This window comes from Agelaius tricolor, unplaced genomic scaffold (genome assembly GCF_023055355.1).
Source record: "Agelaius tricolor isolate 1412-34295 unplaced genomic scaffold, bAgeTri1.0.p SCAF_6, whole genome shotgun sequence".
NCBI lineage: Eukaryota > Metazoa > Chordata > Aves > Passeriformes > Icteridae > Agelaius > Agelaius tricolor.
Window position 1 is genome coordinate 41350934 of NW_027269266.1, and position 19908 is coordinate 41370841.

General features: G+C 37.5%; 1 protein-coding gene across 6 annotated transcripts in view; it reads left to right on the top strand.

The window, feature by feature from the left end:
- Positions 1-19908, top strand: part of NEK11 (NIMA related kinase 11) — an 82462-nt gene that overhangs the window by 27350 nt on the left and 35204 nt on the right. For all 6 annotated transcript variants that reach the window (XM_071429505.1, XM_071429508.1, XM_071429509.1 and 3 more), the window contains 6 exons: positions 6005-6154; positions 6236-6314; positions 6814-6899; positions 10697-10816; positions 12980-13073; positions 13949-14084. In XM_071429505.1, the coding sequence (XP_071285606.1) occupies positions 6005-6154; positions 6236-6314; positions 6814-6899; positions 10697-10816; positions 12980-13073; positions 13949-14084 (665 nt within the window). The remainder of the gene's footprint in view (positions 1-6004; positions 6155-6235; positions 6315-6813; positions 6900-10696; positions 10817-12979; positions 13074-13948; positions 14085-19908) is intronic.

Here is a 19908-nt window from a genome sequence, read left to right on the forward strand (position 1 = left end):
GCTTTAAAGGAGAATAAGATTCAGGTCCAGTCTCTGATGTGATAGAGGATGATTGTAGACAAAGTTCAGGTTTTCCTAGGGAGGGGGAAATCTCTTTTTTTCTTGAATTGAGATAGATGAATTGAAAGAAGCAACTTTCTGTGAAACTTTAGATGGATGAGCAAAGAGTGATTCTGGCTGAGAGGATAGCAGAAGGACCTTCTTAGGAACTAAATTTAAGAACATTAGCTAATGTTAAAAGCAAGAAAGTATTTGGAAGTGGTGCTAAAGTGAGAATAACTGTGGTGTTAGAGCAAAAACAAAAAGGCACTCTGTTTTAGAAGAGGCTCAAAGGTAGAAAGAAAAGTGTTAATTCTGCATTTAGATGGCGCAAATTCTTGAGACCAGGACTTCTGAGGTGATGATTAAAGGATCAAGTTTGGGAGCTGAGGTCTGTTGAAAGACTTTTGGAAACTTCTAGGTGTGTGGGTACTCTTCCAATTCTTCTAAGACGAAGAATGATTTTTTTGGAATTGCGAAAATATTTGGCTCGTTTATATATGTGTCCTAAAGCATTGCATGTTTTAAGATTACAGTTAAAAGTGTTGAGTTTTTAAATTTTGTTATAGTAATTTATTTAAGGGGTTTTGTTTCTTTTATGAGGTGTTTTGTTGTTGGGTTTTTTTTCTGTAGGTATGTGTATCAGAAGATTAATTTTTTTAATAAATATTTCAAACCAGGAAAGTTCCTTCATAAAACATTTGGCCCCTGAAATATAGTTTGATTGCTTGATAATTTACTCTAGCTTTATCTCAGTTCTGCCTTTTCAAAATATATTTGTGGCTGCAGGATATAATTCTAAAAGTAGAGAACAGCCATCTATATTTTCAAGTGGTAGCAACCATTTTTCACAGTTGACATATTCAGTCCACTCAACAGATATGTCAGGAATCTCATCTCATGGCCTTTGTAGCTGACTGCTATGGATTTGGTGTCAGATTCTCTCTTGTTCATCTGTAGCAAATATCAGGTAATACATGTAGTCAATAAAAATATATTGGGAGAAGATTTCAAATTAATAGACAGGGAAGCCTGCCTTTTGTGCTCTTCTACTGTAAGGAATAATTTATTTTATTGCAGTGCAAATAGAAAATAAAATACATTTTCTATTTGTGGTTACTAGTATCAATCCATATAGATCATCCATGGTGTACAGAGTAAGCATAATCAGAGTTTGGTCCAATACTTTTAATTCTGTGTTGATCACACTATCAAAATTTACAAAAACACAGAAAAAAGCCCCCCATCCCAAACTCAGTAGCTACCAGCTTTCTGCTGTACTTTCTGCCTTCTGTGATCTTTCCAAAGCATTACCAAGAGCACTCACATGAGGATGAAACTGCCTTCAGCAGGAGCTTCTTGGCTCTCACTGTGGGGGCAGTAAGGAGGAGTTGTGCCCTGACTCAGTACTTCCCCAGCCCACAAACCCCTTTTTTATTGAGTCAGGAAACTCTTCTGATCAGGACTTGTGTTTGATTGATACTCTCATCTTTTAATCTTTGAATTATGATTCTATTTTACTATTTTTCCACTGTCCCCATTTAACAGGAGCCAAAAGACAAGAGGGCACTGAGCTCACAGGGGAGCCCACCCTGAAGGCTCCAGGTGGGATTAAGTCCTTGGGCCACTGTGCAGGAGGTTCTGATTCTCAAGAAGAATCAAAGACTCATAGAATGCTTTGGGTTGAAAGGGCCCTTAAAGATCATCTCATTCCAACTCCTCTGCTGTGGGTAGGGACACCTTCCACTAGATGAGGTTGCTCAAAGCCCCATCCAGCCTGGCCTTGAACTCTCTCTGAGTTTGAAGTTGTTACCCCTTGTCCTATGATTACATGCCTTTGTAAAATGTCTCTCTCTGGCCCTCTATCACTTCATGTGCTGCAAGGTGCTCAAAGGTCTCCCTAGAGCCTTCTCTTCTCCAGACTGAACCACCCCAACTCTCTTAGCCTGAATCCATGGAAGGGGTGTTCTGGCCCTCAGATCATCTTTGTGTACCTCCTCTGGACTTGCCTCAACAGGTCTGCATCCTTCTCATCTTGAGGGCCCAGAGCTGGATGCTGTACTCCATGTGGGGTCTCCGAATAGTGGAGTAGAGGGAAGAATCTCCTTCCTCAGCCTGCTGGTCACACTCTTGTGATGCAGCCCAGGATGGGGTTGGCTTTCTGGGCTCTCAGCATACATTGCCAAGTCATGTTGAGCTCTTTATCAAGCAACATCCTCCAAGTCCTCCTCAGGCTTGCTTTTCCATTCTCTGCCCAGTCTGTGTTTGTGACTTAAGTGCAGGACCTTGCAATTTGCCTTGTACTCCATAAGGCTGGCACAAGCTCACCTCTCAAGTCTGCCAAGCTCCCTCTGGATGACAGCCCTTCCTTCCAGCATGTCGACCATACCACGCAGCTTGTCAGCAAACTTGCTGAAGATACGCTCAGTCCCTCTGTCCATGTTGCTGACAGAGATATTAAATAGCACTGCTTGTTGACCCCTGAGGACTTTCAAAGAGTTGCCCAAGTCTTTTATATGTAGATGAATTGACATTCTCTCTTCAGACTTGTCTTCCTGATCTCCAGCAGGACTCAAAAATTCACACACAAAAATTTAGACTTATGAGTGTTCCCATGTTAAATGTAAGATAATGTAAAATACCTTCTGCAAAAGACAATTAGTGCTATCTCACCTTGTTATCATGATCCTCTCACTGTTCATTTCAGTTCATTGGAAAGACCTTAATTTCTGCTGCATTACTGATGTGCTCTAAAGAGACACTGTACTTTTCAGGTTCAATGAAATGTTCTGCAACTGGCCTTTCAAAACTGGCTTGAATATTCACAGTGCAGCAGCTGGTGCAAGAAGTATTGTCCTTTATAGCCCAAGGTCAATAGATGGGGGAAAAGCTACATTTTACATTTTTTCCCCATGGAAGTTCTGCAGTTGGTCTCAGAGAAGTGGCAGCATTTATGTTTTTCTTCAGTTGAAATGTCAGGGCTGTAGTTCTTTGTTATTCCACACTTTATGTCAAACCTAAATTCACAGGAGGCAAATTAAAGTTGGCTCCCATGTTTTCCCCAGCATCCCTGAGCCTGGACTGGCTGGGCCATGAGAGAAAACCTTTGCAGATGACACAGTTTGGGGTTTCCTCCTTTCCAGACAAGAAGCTTCTTCAGGGAGCAGATCTCAGCTGGGCAGTTCCCCACCACTTCTCCCTGTGGGTGCTCCCCGCTGTAGCTCCGGCAGATGGAGCAGAGTCAGAGCGGTGCCGGCAGCTGAGCCAAGACAGAGAGAGCCCCAGAGGCCAGGCTGGGCCAGGGCTCAGTCACTGCTGTGTGTGTGTGTCAATGACTTAGAGGTTTACAAGCTATCTAATACTTATATAGATACACAAACAAAATTAATTAATTGCAAATAATTTTAAGACCATTCACTGGTAGCCCAGCCCAGTGTGACCCCGAGGCGCTGCTGTGCCGCTGTCCCAGTGTCCCTTCCTGCCCTCACACACCCTGTGGTGACACTGGTGTTGTTGGGGCTCAGCCAGCATTGCCGTGCCTCCAGTGCTGTGGCAGAGACAAAGTGATGTCACAGTCACATGTAAATCCATTGTACTCCATCTTCCATCAAGTACTGTCAGAGTCTGGCAGATGATTTGTCTGTTGTGTTTGGGTAAATTGGGCTGCCCACACCACAGATCTTGAGGCTTTCATTTTATTGTGCTTGCTTGTCTGTGCTATTCCCCCATGTTGTATTTTTCTTTAATATTAACAATCAAAAAATGGAGCAATGTGAAGGCTGAGGGGATGGGGCTCAAGAAGACAGCACAGGGAGTTCTCATTTAAGGGCTGATGAGTGAGTATTGAGGAAATTAAATTCAGAGACATATTCCTTACATATTCCTGAAGCCACGAATTCTTAAAACCTTCTGATATGATCAGACAAAGAGATATAAGCCTTAGAGGTATATGCATTTATATTATCTGACTTTTAAAGTTGGATTTAAAGCTAACTTGGATCTTATAACCTTTGAAGAATTGTAATGTTTTACCAAAGATCGGAAGATATTAAAAGGATGACAATATTTACGTAAGCAACTTAAACCTCGAAAAAACCTCAGGGTGGTTTCTCCTAAGAGGGAGGAGTTAGAGGTCTGTCAGTTGAGACTGGGGAGAACACACTGAAGCCTGTCCAGATGCTCCATTTTATGATGTAATTGAGCATAAGTAGCTTCAACATGAACTTGTCACGCCGCAATTTTGCTGAAATTATGTGCTCTTCGGGAACTTTGTCAAACCCATTCGTGAATATAGGGAGTTGTCAAAGTAAATGTGCTGGCTGACTGGTTTAATGACCATTTTAGAATTTTATAACATTGGCACTTATGCAGGCTAAAATGATAAAAGTAATTAAATGATATGTTTGGATCATGTGTGGATTGCTTATGGGAATTGGGAAGCAATTTCCTCCTGCTCCTCACAAGGTGCTTCAAGCAGAAATGTAGAAACACAACTGAGAAATGCAGTTTTGAGCCAAAAGCTTGCCTATTATTTCTTTGGGTGTTTGCAGCTCAGCAGCTCTCTTGGGAAGAAATAGCCTTGTTCAGGAACTCAGGGCAGCATTTCTCAGCTTAGGAGATATTTATTTAATTTCGAGGATTTTGGTCCTGCAGAAAGAAACTTTATTCTTTTTCCTTCATTTTTCTTTACTTTTTTCCCCAGTTTTTTTCTTTCATGGAACAGATGGGATTTTCCCTGGATAGCCTGTTCATAGCCCTGGCTGCAGCAGAATGCCCTAGGCATTCTTTTAATCTTTCTCCACCTCAGGTGTAGTCAGAGTACTAAACTAGATGAATAAATCAGCTTCCCTGATGTGTCAAATCCTGTGTTCCTAATGGCTCATTAAACAATTTCTAGCTGCCAGAATCAAGCAGCTTCCAAAACATATTGATTCTGCAAAAAGAAGTTATAGTACAGTCTGTCAGGTTGGGATTTTCCTTCTTTTTTTCTTCTCTCTGGCTGATTTCCATTTTTATTTGATGCTTTCAGATGCTGTGTACATAGGGATTTTTTTTGTTGTTGTTCTTTTTGCTTTAAGTATTTTCTCATGTAGTAATTATCTTGTTTCAGAGTCTGAACATACATCATAAATACAAATTATCATCTGTGTCTTACTGTTTACTGATTTTGTAAGTTTGAAGGATGTTTGACAGCCTTTGACAGTTAAATCTTTAAAAAACCTAGGCAAACATTTATTTACCTCTGTAGTTGTTCTTTAGCTGATTCTTAGCAAAAATGCTCTGCTAATGGTTTTCACATACTTGCTTGAAAAGTACCACTGAGTAGAGCCCCCTCAATTTGCACTGGATGTAGAGCCTGAGTTTCAGTTTTAAAATTATTTGCTCTTGTTCTTTTATTGCCAGATGGACCAAAACAACTCCTCTTGTTTAACCAAAATGAATAATTGAAACTTTATTCATTATTTTTTTCAAAGATTTTTATACTACTTTCCTGACAGCCATTCCCCCATACATATTTCTTCTAATCATACTTTATTGTCTTACTTCTGGAATCACAGATTAAATTATAAACACCACAATCAAATACAAAGATATTTAATCTGGTTGCTTTGATGAGCCTTGGCCTATATCTGGCTCTCACCAGAATTTTCTATAACCTTGATCAAGTCAGTCAAGGCCAAGTCAGTGAAGTGATCAAGTTTGTCAAGTCAATCATTGATCAAGTCAGCACCCCTGACTGGAGAAAGACCTGAGCATCCTCCAAGGCCTGCAAAACTCAACTCCCCTCTTTTTTAAAAAATGTTCATCAGACAGAACTCAGCTGAAGTGCAAACTGTTACGAATAGTCATTATATAAAATTATAATGTGAATGTTTATTTTAAAATGTTCAGCTTGGTGACCTTTTATGGTGGCCATTAGGACTGGTGAATAATACATACTATTCCCACTTGTTTGTTCTTCAAGGTCTCTGGGATGCATTTTGTATGAGATGTGCTGTTTGAACCATGCATTTACTGGACAGAATTTTTTGTCTGTTGTGTTAAAAATTGTGGAAGGTGAAACACCTTCTCTTCCTGACAGATATCCAAGCAAACTGAATGCTGTGCTATGCAGGTATGTTATTTTCTTGTTTAGCAGGTTTTTCAGTAGTTTGGACAATTGCTTAATTATTATATTTGGTTTTTAATGTTTCAGCATGTTAAGTAAGAATCCTTCATTGAGACCAGCAGCAGCAGAGATCCTAAAATCCCCTTATATTGATGAACAACTACAGGTATGTAAGAAAAAGCAGTAGCTGTGCACTTGCCATTTGAGTATGTATTTTGCAAAAGCAAAATGGAGGCAGGGAAAACATGGTGAGAAAAAAGAATTTGATAGCTCTTGATGGGAGCATTAATCCAGGGGACTTTCAGAGCTATAGTACAAATATGACTGGGGAATGAAGCCCTCATCACTTGATATGCTGAAAGTATCCCCTCTTAAATGTTATGAGCAATAAGAAAACCAGACATTTATGCATAAAGAAATGTAGATCACTTGGGCCTGGGTACATATCTCTGAACTGTTCTGGATACTCATAGTTTTAATGAAAACCAATGCCTTCTGCTCTTTTTGCCCTGGCTTCATTGCCTGTATTATTTGGCTTTCTGAGAAGGTGGGGAAGGAAACTGCTTGGTCAGTTTTTATATTAGGATGGTATTAGGTAATAGCTGAGGATTCTGAACAACTTTAACATCAAGTCTTGATGCCCCTTCTGTTTTATTTCCCTGTAGAAAATACAGTACAAGTTCACAAACATGACTGTGAAAGACAAGGCACTTAACTGTCAGAAAGAATCTGCTCCTATTTTTGGTGCTGTGTAAGTATTTTAAACAGCTTTATGGGCAGTAGTATATGAAATGACAGTGTTGCCAAATAATGTCATTAACTTGTGTCTGTCATCACTTATGTCAATCTCATAGTGCTTTATGTTTAGACAAATTGATTCCCTAGAAATACAAGAGCAACCACTCCCATTAAGGAGGTGCATAATTAAAATTTAGGGAGTAAAAAAAGATTTGCAGATGGAATATTTTTATTATGTGACTGTGTAAATTGCACATGCATGTGCATATGTTGATGTTAATTTAGTACTAACTGGTATGTAAATGACATTTGTGCTGAAATTTTGGAGGTTTAAGCTGTCATTTTAGTTAGGTCATCATCATTTACAGTGCTGCTGTTTCTGTACCTCCTAAAAATTGAATGTGAAAGCTATGTTTCCTAAATGACATCAGACTGAAAGCATGCACACTTAAACTAATATTAAGCTAATGCCTCTGTAGGATACGGTTATTTTTGTCTTGTAACTTCAGTGAGAAATCAAGAGTAGTGATGTTTCTTGGCTCTTACAGCAGCACTGTCTTCACACATGATCTCTCTCTTAGGCACTGAATATATATTGAATTAAATAATTGCATTAAATGACAATGCTGCAATGTTTAAAGCAAATTCTAACATGGATGTTTTCTTTTTGCCTGTGTAAATTAGCTCTGCAGTTTCATGGGCAACTCGCCCTCCCCTTTGCTCCCCATCCCTGAGCTTTCTGTACAGGTTTTGTTCTGTTGGGAGCTAGCAAGAGCAAAACCTGAAGTTTGTGATCCTGTGAGGAAGCAATGAGCATCCCTGTTCCTTGTTTCCTTTAAATAATTGTCAAGATTTTAACAGCTCTCTGATATTTGTTTTGAATTATTAGGTAACAGCAAAATAAGAATTGTTTTAATAAAGATTAAAACAATCCAGAACTGGCAGTGCCTTTGAGGCAATAGGATTTTCACCTCTGTTTTTGTGATCTCTGCTCTTGTAGAGGACCCACAGTTTTGCAGCTATGATCACTTTGCAGATGCTGCCAATTCTGCAGCTTGCAAGCCTCCCTTCAGGAGGGATGACCATCTTCAGCTTTTCCAAACAAAGTGTAGTTTGCTGTCAGTGGTAGGAAGAAAGCAGAGTACAGACAGTTGAAATCAGCATAGCAAAACCTTTTATACATAATTTCACACAGTTTAACTGCTGTCAGTGTGTCTGTAGGCTCTCATCTCTACAAACTGTGTTTTGAGTTTCTACTTGTCACTTCTATCCTTAATGTCTCTTGTTGACAGATGAGTCTCTGGTTTTTTGTGAGGCCAAAGTTGTCCATTTTGGTACAAATAGGTACCTTTGGTATAAATAGTTCATTGAACTTTGCAAGCCTTGATGTAAAATAAAATAATAAATATATATATTCAAGTTAATTCAATTAACTGCGAGAGGATTCCTTCCTTTTCAAATTACATATAGTTAACTGTACAGATGTTCCTTAGAGATATACTGTAAATGCTTTTGGGGCACTGAAATGTTTCCAAGATCTTATGCCATGAATATATTAATTATATCCATATTAATATATTGTATGCATATTAATATAATTATATCCATATTAATTATGAGATATAGTCAGTATTTAATGCTTGTTGAAACATAGATTATGAAAAATCTTCAAGAAACTTTTAATTCTTGCCTTTATCTTGTGAATACTATTTCAGATTCTCTATATGCACCAAAACTATTTTATCTGCTTTGGGGAAGCAGTATTGTTACTTGCAGAATATATATCCAGACTTCAAATATCCTCATGCTTCTAGAGGAGACTGATAAAACCACTTTGTATTTTTGTAAAATATGTACTGCATTCTATACATGACCATTGTCATTAGCTTGAATGTATTGAGTCTTGTCACCTTTCAAATGGACATCATTTTCTGACAGAGCTAGCATGTGGGAAGGACATTTATATAAATCCCAGAATCTGTAAGTATACTTTTTCAAAATCAAATTTGTAGTCTCTAAGAGGAAGAGCAAGTAGTTCTAACTACAAACATCATGCTCTTATGCTACTGTTAGAAGGAAAGAGAAAATCTGTTTCTGTGCAGAGGTTTGGAGTTCTATAAATCGTGAAGCAATGAATGTCAATTTATCTTGAGGTTTTAAAATTCAGGGCATCAATTAGAGAAAAAAATCCTAGGAGAAGCTTTACTGTAACTATACTGTACTTTATCCTCACTTGTACTACAGTGTGATTATTTTTGCCCAAGTGTTTGGAATATGCAAGAACTCATAATCTTATAATGACTCTCATTGTACTTATGAGAGCATCAGCTGCCAGTATTGTCATTGGTAAGTAAAATGCCAAATAATCCCTGCAATCCCAGATCTAAACAGGTAAGCAAAATGAACTAAAAATACATGAAAAATGACAGAGAGCAGAAAAGGGGAGGAGGAAAAAATTAAACATAGTCAGTTCCCCACATCAGCTGTCTTGCAGCAATACTCTAGTCCCAGTGAGTGTACAAACATTTGCTTGCTGTGGTGTTCTCCTCAACCATTACCACTTTATGTTTACTTTTTTCTCACCAGGAATGCTTTTTGCCACACAACGCAAAAAGGTTGAGTCAAGTTTCTTCTAGTAAAGGCCTCTGATGGCTTGTTTTAATCTATTCTCATTCAAGTAATAAATTTTAAATATTTAAGTAAGTATAAGGCTGTACAAGTTCAGTTTCAACTTGAATGAAAAATTGCTTTTTTCCCCATGAGATTATTTTAATTTAAATTAGGGTTTTTTACAGGAGACAAGAAATACGTCTACATTATTCATACTTGAAGAGTTAGTTCCATTCTTATGAATAATTGAAGTCTTCTTGTCTTTGTCCTTAATCTTTCATATTTCACACTAATATTCATATCTTTTCACTATTTGAAAAACATAATGAATCTTCTCTGCTCATTTATTAAAATCCTGATTTCAAAATGATAGTCCAGAAGGAGTGTTACAATTTGTATGGTTACAAACCTGGCCTCTTAGATTATCAGAAGTGAATTTATCTCATAAGAGCATAAACAGTAATTTGAAATGAATACTTGGCATTATAAATATGTGGTGTAATATATATTGTGTAAGTGAAAGGAGGCTGCCGAGGCATTTCAAACTAGGGTGTAATTTTTGTTTTAATTACTGTAGGATGTGAGACAAAAATCTGAGATTAGTATCTTTTTTCTGATAAAGGAATAGTATTGCTCTCCTTGGTTGATAAATACAGCTGAAATACATAAGTCAATAATTCATGCTCAGCTTTCAGAGATGGTCTATGGAGACCATTTTACCTGTGAACTCTTATTATTGATTAGGACCAGAAATTCAAGAGGAGAGCATTATAATTATATCTGTCATTAAGGACACATAAATATTATCATTTATTCCAGACAGCTTGTAACAATCAATGTAAAATGTACAAGCCATATTACGGCTCTTATTTAATGACTGCCTTTGTACTTGGAATATGCCCAATAATGAAGCTTGACAGGGTAAATATTTCACTGTGCTTCAATATCTGTTCTTTTAAGGAGATGAATCTGCCTTTTTCCATCCTCACCTGAAATGAATCACCCTCTTCACAAATCCAAGTTTAAATATTTCAATTTAAAGAGGCATTTGCTTTCCAAACCAAAGTCTATTTAGTCTGCTATAGTTCCAGAGACTTTCTAATTATTCCATTTGAAATGTCACTGTGTTTCAATATCCAGTCAAAATACTGAATATTTACATTTTTATGTGAAGATGGGTTTGCTTGCATTCAATTTCAGGCAGAAGAAAGTTCATTTGCAAACTCTGCAGGAACTTTCTGAAGTTCAGAAAATGACACCGCGGGAACGAATGCAGCTGAGGAAGTTAAATGCTGCAGACGAGAAGGCAAAGAAGTTGAAGTAAGTTGTGCCCTAACCATGCAATTTTGCCTACCCAGCAGTCTAATGGGAGAGTTAGAATTGTCAAGGTAGAAATAAAGATAGCATGGGTCTTCAGCTACTCAAAGTCAATGAGTATTTTGGGTGTTAAAAAATTACACTGATTATTTATGTAGGAAGAAACTTAGAACATTAGCCCAAAACTGGTGCTTCAAATACCATGGTTCTGGTCAAATAAGTATGTGAAAGATTTTCAAATGTGTTACAGTAGGAGGCATTTTTTAAATGACTCCTGATGTTGATGTTAAGAATTGCACAGTCTCAGGAGTCAGACATTTAGTTGCAATCCAGCTTTTGTCAATTATTTTGGCCTCAGTGGTTTTCCAGTAGCAGTTAATAGCTCAGAGGATAGATAGTCTTGTCAAATGATCAAATGGGGATAATGGACATGTTGTAAAGTGTTTATGATTGATGGGTTTTTTCATTAAGTATGGTATAATAAAATGTTTGGGAAGAGACTAGGTACAGTTTCTGATGACATATGAGAAACAACTGGAAGGCTTTGTTTGGGGTTTTTTAACAAAAACCAGAATACACTGTTTTGATGACACATTTGAAGCAAAGAAGTAAGACCTTCATGTCCTTTTGGAAAGTATGTCTGAAGAGCACTTGTGTCTGACTGGCATACATAAATTGATTCTCATTTAAAAAAACCCTCTTCTTGAACTGAAACCACTGTATAAAAAGTATTAAATTTAACACCTCTTCTGCATGGTGCTTTCAGTAATATGGAAAGCCAATTCTTGTACTAGTATGAAATTTGTAGATAGGAAGTTGTAGCAGACTCCATAGAGCTTGGCAAAGCTCCATGGAGGATGGAAACTTAACAGTAGGAACTGCTGAGTCAGGATGAGACAGCAAAATAAGTTCCTGTCTCTGACCTCCCTCCCCTTAGCCTTATCTTTGTAACCTCATAGGCCACTATACCTAACCCTTTCTGTTGGACAAGTTTGGATCCCCCTATACCCTATAAAAAGGGGCTGTTTTAGCCCATTCGACAGAAGAAGAGCTGTCGCTGGGACCCTTCACAGATTCCCCCAACAAACATTGCTGTGGAACCTCCAGGACCTCTCCTTCTCCTCTCTCGCGTCTGCTGCAGCCTCAGCCAAGGGCACCCTAGCAAGCAAGCAAAGAGCTGATATCCTAAGAGAGCTGAGATCACTAAAGAGCTGACAATCACCAAGCTTGCTAAGGGGTAGCCTGCGGCGATGGCCACGAGCTAACTGGGCATTCGGGCTCCTGTCTCCCAGAGGGACTGGGCTCCCGGACCATCCTTGCACCGCTCAATAATAAGGCCAAGATCAAGGCTTTATTATAGGAAGTCTGTCTCTTTCACTTTTTAAAAATTAATGGAAATCAGAAAATAATACTAATTGCAAGATTGTTCTAGTTTGGTTTTCAATTTCATTGCTTTCTCACATTTTGATGTTTTCTGATGATATTTTCATATTTTTTCTTTCCCCCAAAACCAAAATGAAATATATTTGTTTTGTAATATGAAGGCAACATTAATATTCAGACCTTGTTCTCAGTCATGAATCTTTAAAATGGATCAACATTGAGCTCTAGATCATTAACAGCTGACTGGCTGAAAATGTTGGAAGCAATGCAAAAATGATACCTTCTCAAACTGGAGATCTGCTCCCAGCAGTGCAAATCCAGACATGGGTGGGAAGGGAATGTATTAATGGAAGCTGGAAAGACTGCTTAATGTAGCACCTGTCTCAAGTGGCTCCACACAGAAACCCACAGTTACCAACTGGCCCCCAGAGGAAGAGTTCATAGCACACAAATGTTGCGTGCCTGTCTACAGCTGAAAGGTTCCTGCACTACCTGGTGGAATAAAGCCAAAAGTATTTAAGACCGTTGGAAGAACTAGAAATGACTAATAATTTACTATTTCTTAATTATGTCATGCAAGTTGTGAAGGTAAAATATAATAGGGTTTGGAAATAAGGTCTGAAATCTCCTTTTGTGTTCATTATAAAACCTGAGTAGATGCCATGAATATTTGGCAACATGAAAATCTCAGTACGGAATTTGTTTTCCCATGTCTGCTTCTAGAAGATCCCTTTGTGCATCCCCTGATATCACATTCTTAATACAAGAGTTCTGCATTTACAGGCAGCTGGCAGAAGAAAAATATCAAGAAAATATCAAAAGAATGCAAGAATTCAGGTCCCGTAATTTTCAGCAGCTGAATGTCAATGTTCTACATGTAAGTATGGGCTGTTGTTTTGAAGGTCTCATTTTTGTGCACCCAGTGTATAGCACTTTTCTGTTTCCCACGTGGTTTCTTTAGCACTAGAGGCACAGGCCTGTTCTGAGACTAGTAACTGGGAAGTGCATCAAAAGCTGAACTGCTTAGCTGAACCAGTTGATCTGTGATGAGGCAAAGTACATTCAATTATTCAGATATGATTCAACCAGCTCTCTATTCATTACACAGTTCTATTTTTTTCAGTTACGTTTTCTTAATTTGCCCTTAAGTCTAAATCTGCTCTCTGAAATGTTTTTACTGACTGTATGACATTGGAGTTCACTACATTTCTTTTCAAGATGTTTAGTTGTAATCCTTTAAACATTTTATATTTGGTGTGGCTTTGAGGGTGTGGCTTGTGAGGGTTCTTTTCATTTGGCTAAGCATATTAACACTTCAACTGGCTTTCTAGTAAGAATGAAGCCTTGGAATGACTCCCAGAATAAGTTGTCCTTTGCTTTTAAACAATCTGCAACAGAAGATGAGCCAGTTCAATTCTAGCACCACATCCTATTGTAGAAAGGAAAGGGTCAGTTTGGAAATAGTTGGTGAATGCATTACAAAAATATTTTTTTGTGTGCTTGGTATTCTATCTTTTCTTTTGTATATCCTCTGGTTTCTGTTTTCCATAGTATGTAGAAAAAAATATATATTAAACCTGGTTCTTCTTATGGCTGAGTCACTACTAATCATTTACAAAAATGTTAGGATTTTATTTCAGTATTTGCCTAATATATGTCCCAGGAACTGTGTAGATCAGGGCAACCATTGTGTTGTGATCATGCTGAAACGTCTATTCCTGTTTCTCCATGCTGTTTCATCATTTGACTTAGGAATCTGCTGAGCAGACTTCAAAACACCTCATTCATTCCCAGTCAGCCACTATGGGCAACTATGTGTCCACAGGACAGGATGAACCAAGAGGGAACGGGACAAGTGAACTCGGCGTGTCTGAACTTACAGACCACGGTAAGAATTCAAAATCTGATGTTAAAATGAAAATTCCTGTCAAGAAAGATTTTTCCCTTGTAGCTCATATGCAGTGGGGAAACTGCAGCTTAAAAAGTGGTCAGATTTGTAAAGTTGTCAAAAAATGGCAGAGAGAAGGAAATTAATCTGGGTGAATGTATGTACAGCAGATGTATAGAAAGGTTACATGGCAGGAAGTCTGCTCTCCCAAAGTTTGAGTGACCTGTGAGCAGAAATAGGGGTGAGTGTACTTCCTCCAAAGGAGATGCTGCATTGGAAGGAAGTAGCTTAAACCTTCCACATATGAAAAGATTGGCATTAGAAAACCATTTCCTAACTCATCTTTCTAGTGAAAAAAGGAGTACAAGAATTCAAAGTGTTTGCACCTTTGGTACACTTTGATGTCCTTTTCTTTATCTTTAACAATGAGAGAAGCAGATGGAAACTCTTTAAACTCTGCTTGTCTATATTGTCCACAAACACTTAGCTATTGTCTAAAGAATATGAAGTACTATATAACATGTTTTTCTGTTATAGACAAAAAATAGTCAAGCTTTTTGAAAAGTGTCAGATTGTGGAAATCTTGTGGTCAATGAGGAGAATATTTTTAGGATGACATTTATATGGTTTTGTCTAAAATGTTCTGGAGTAGTGTCTTACTCATATATTTAAAAATTATTGTGTGAGCACTATTATGGTGAAAGATTTTTAATCAGATTAAAATCTTGCAAATACGCATCAATATACTTTAAAGTAGGAAGACTACTTTTCTCTAATAGCACTGCCTTTTAGTGTTGGTTTATGTGCATCTGTGAAAGTATAGGTCATTAAATTAATGGCATCAGAATCAGTTCACTTGTGGTGGAGGTGTTTTGGGGCTTTTTAATAGCAAATGGCTATTTTTTCTTTCAATGTACCCTCATTTGTGTCTGTGTGGTTGGCTTACTGTTTCACAGCAGGAGGAGAGATGACCTGTGTAGGAGAGAACCCAGCTTCTAGAAATACATCCTGGGGGGAGGGTGGGGAAACGTGCAAAGGGAGGACTGAGAGAAAGCAGTAAACGTGGGTGAGAGCTGGGCTGGGAGGATCACACAAAGACTCCTAAATAGAAACAGAACAACATGCTTGGAAGGAAAGAAACTGATTTTTCTGCCTTTAGAGGTCATTAAGCTTTTAGACTATAATGACAGGAATGAGATGCATTTGTATCTGTGATGCAAAAGCTGGGTCAGCCCATTGTACAAAACTGAATGCATGTTTAATTGCTTGTGCCAGAGTCTCTGATGGAGGAGTGGTGGGTTCATGACAAAAAGAGTTATGGATGAGCAAGAGAAATTACATGGTTTCTTTTCTTTGCTTTCTGAATACCTTGTTATTCCTGAAGCTGATGTCAAAACTTGTTCTTATTCTATTCAGTATTCATGCTCTTCTTTTCTTTAAGCATTTCAGTGCAACCATGCATATCCTACATGTCTAATTATTAAGTTATTAATTGCACCTTTGCATTTGAAAATGTAGAAACTGTTCCAGCTATTGATTTTCCAACAGAATTTAGTTCTTGATCAATGGCTGTACAAGAATAAAAGGAAAAAAAACTTATAGGAAGGCTATAAAATGGTTTTAGCAAGTTGTCTTACGTGTTAATTAATCTTGCTGACCCTTATTATGTTAGCAGAAGAAGTTAGCCTGTGAAAACCAGACTAACAAGCTCCCTAGTTACAACTAATCACTCAGAATATTTGGAAAGGAGAGAAAAGGCAGGAGCAACTTTTAAATTACCAGGGCAGACCTAAAAAAATCATCTCAAGAAAAGCTGATGAGGAACAGCTAGGGATAGTAGCCCAGACCCAGCAGGTGTGGAGGAAAGTTCAGAGTATCTGTGGCTCATAGCCTGCAGTCCTTCTAAAATTTGCAACATGAGCTAAAGAGAAGAGCAGGATTTGGAGTATTGAAAGATCAAGCTATTAAAGGATTAAGGGAAGAAATAGAGAATAAAACACCTTGCACTCATCTTTCAGTGAAAATTATCTAAATCATTATGAATCACAGTTGTATGTCATTGTGGAAGATGTCAAATACAAAGCTTAAGGTTTAGCTTCAGTGAGTAGTTTTGAATACTGTGGCATCTTGAGTCACATTTAGTAGTGGTAGTTACACTTAACTGAAAGTCAGGAAAAACAAGGCAGTGTAGTTAGATAAACAAAACCCACTATGGCAGTTTGGGGTTTTGGACTTCACAGTGGACAAAATTCAGCAATGGCAAAAGCATTCAGCTGCTATAGACTTCCCTGGGAAGTTTAAGCTTCTCTCCATGTTTGTTTTATGTAATCAGCAATGATATTTTGAACATTTTTTATTCTAACTCTTAGCCTTGTGCACTTGAGAGATATTTGAAAGAGTTCTTTGAAATCACCTACTAACCAATTTGTTAGTCTTCAAGCACATTTATTTTCTGGAATATGAAAGATGTGAGTGGACCCTGTGGTTTTGATGTGGAGACGAACTCATTGAACTACAGAAAAGCTTCCTCAATACTGTTTACAACTGGTACAAGTTCTTGAGAATCTTATATGAATTAATCAGATTGTTATTCCAAAAGAGAAATGTTGCAGGCAATGTAAATACTGTTTCTTTAGCATTTTAAAAATGCATTGCCTTATTGCCTAGCAGCTTAACTACTTCTCTCCTCCTGTGTATAAACCTCTATAAACTTCTATCTGTTCATATGTTTTAATACTGGTCACTTGTAGCATACCTGGACCTTCCATCCTTATTCTTTCCTTAAGATGCTTCCTAGCTCTTACCTCAGAATCTATAATGGATTATTTTGGTTTTTAATGCCCTAAGTTTTGAACTCGCAACTCTGTTCTTTGAGTTTCCTCATTTTCCATTATTCCACTTCTCAGGGTCATCTAGTGTTTGTTCTTATATTATCCTGGTTCTGGGACTTGGTATCTCCAGCTGGCATGCATACTAGAACAAAGGATTCTTTTGGTTTGGCTATTACTTTTCTCCACACTGCAGATTTTCAGAGAGGTGGGCAGGGTAACATTACTTGCAATAATGAAGATTTAAAAATGCCTTTAGACCTCTATTTCTCTGAAGGTGCTATAATAAGTTTCTGAACAGTTTTGCATTTTTAATCATACTATCTAAAGTAAGCAAATATTCTCCTTATATGTAAAAAGACAGACAATGGAGTGGCTAAGAAGGACCTAGAACAAAATTACTTCTGTGATTACTGTTAGCCGTATTAAGTAAATAACTGAAGCATGTTGATTGTATCATTGAACAGTAAATGTTTTTACTGTATTGTTTCAGCTAGTTAGACCACTAACATGTTCCTTAGAAGACTAAACCTTTGTAAATAGAAGAAAATGAAAAGCATTTTTGCTCATTTGCAAGTCTTTTATCTAATAGTTTTAATCTGCATTGAGTTTTTAGATTGGTTAATTTGAAAACAAAACAAATTATTTTGTCTAATGAGATATTTATGGAAAGATAAATGTTTTATAGTTGTGTTTAATATTAGTTGAAAAATGTTGATATCTCTGTCTTATGTTTCCAGGAGTTTATGGAATTGTCATCATATAAATAATTTAACTCTGTGGCAGACAGTGCAGTTAAGAATATATTGTACTACTAGGAACATTTTTGGCTTACTATAGATCTCTTTGTGTCTCTTCCATCTTCAGTTTCTCCAAGTACATGCAAGACACAAAGGAGGTGAAATAAGATTTGTATAGAGATAGTACACAGAAGCACTGAGCCACTGTCAGTGTTAAATTCAAATATTTGTGTGTGGAACATATATATATTTGTACATCTGTACACTTCATTTGTTTCCAATGAGCAGTGTAAAATGGAATAGCTAATTATTAGCATTAGGAATAGCTAATGATTAATAACTGAATTCCCTTTATATGTTGATTTGGATGTTTTGTTTTCTGCTTCATTTCTCCAGTTCTTTTTATTGATTAGTTACTTCAGAATGTTAAAAAGCATATTTTGCAGGTCATGGCAATGATGCAGGAACAAGCAATGCAGAATGTGTCAGGATAAACTTGCACCTATGTTTCCTGTTCTTGCTGAGGGTTACCTACAAAGTAAATTATTCATCTTCTCTTGTTAAAAAAGCCACCTAGCAATAAATTGCTTAACATCATGCACCCACACACACCCACACACCCCCCTTTGTCTCTTAACCAGTTTTTTATAGAAGCTGTCTCCATTTGGGCTAGGACAGATAGGTTAATATATATTTTTCTGGAGATTGCTGCATTTTCAGTGCATGTACTTATCTTTCAATAGTGGGTTTGTGAAAATACTGGTGAGGCAAATTATATTGTAGTGCTGGCACCCAGAGGTCAGTTCATCTAACAGAAAAAAACTCAACAAAGCTGTGAAAAAGAACTCTGCATATTAAACTGCTCATTTCCATTAATGATAATGACTGCAGCTGGAATGAAATCATTCATTTTATAAAACATAAGCAAAATATTATCAACAAGATAATAGGACCATCCATGACCTACAACCCAGCCTGGTTGTTATGGATGAATATGGTCAGTGTCTTCCTCTGCCAGTTAGAACAGGGCAGTTCCAGCTGAGCAGGTTCTTCACATTTTTAATGTTTAATAATGTGGCCTCCTTCTAGAAAGCTACTGGAACCATCACAAAAGTAATGCATTGCTTCCTAATATAGCATTATAATTCTTCTTCATCTTCTAATGTATCTGATTGAGATTATCATCCACTTTTCTGATTCAAAAAGAATAACCAGAGACCCCTTTTCCAGAGAACTGGATATTGATATTTTAGGATGCAGAAAGTCATCTTTGCCCTAGATTTTCCACTGATAGACCACCTCAGCATTTTTGTGTGTGCTACTACACACTGGGCTAGGTAATGGCAGATCTCTCACTGCATCACATTATTTGAGTGCAGGTAGTTTCACCTTGGTTGCAATGTCCTCTATCAAAGCCAGATTTTACAGCATAGTTCCTCTCAATTCTTTGTACAGATATTGAACAAATTAAGAAACACTACTCATGGAGACTTACTGTAAAGAATCCACAGAAATCTGTATCAGACCATGCATTGTACCCACCTATGTGGGAAAGTAGTGTGGAATATCAGACATTTCTTAGTTTACTAGATAGAAAATCCTCTAGGTAGAGGAGCTCAGTCTTTGCAGCTGAAAATAGCATGAAGAGCAAGGCGTAATCCTATTATACAACAGTAATAGCTAAAAGTTCAGGGTTTCTGATTCCATTTCTACAGTAGAACTTGCCTTGAAATTGGCTACAAAATCATAAGCTGTATCTAAAAGTGCTTCTGGATAATTCAGTGCAATTCCAGATGCAACAAATCTGCCATGTCCTTACCATCATTGCTGATCCCCCTGGTTTGGATCAGTGTTTACAGTTGAAAGATAAACTGGATACAAAGCTACCAAAGGCCCAGACCTTTTACAGGAACCATAAGGAGAGTTAAATTCCACAAGCCACATTCTAACAGGCATGAAAAATTAAAACCATGCACTGGCATTTGTGGCTAAAATTGCCACTTTATATTCATATCAATCTCACAGCTGATGAGATATGGTAAACGAGGGTGGAGATGATTTATTTTTTTAAAAAGGTATTCAAGAAATTATATATGTATCTATATCTTTAAGGGCTTGTCTTTATTGTACCACTTCATTGCCTGGAATGAAAGAAAGCCAAAGCAGAACAACACTGGACATAAGGGGCACTAATAAAATATTATATCCTGCATTTTTGGATTGCCAGCTGGGGCTTCCATTGTAGTCACATCCATT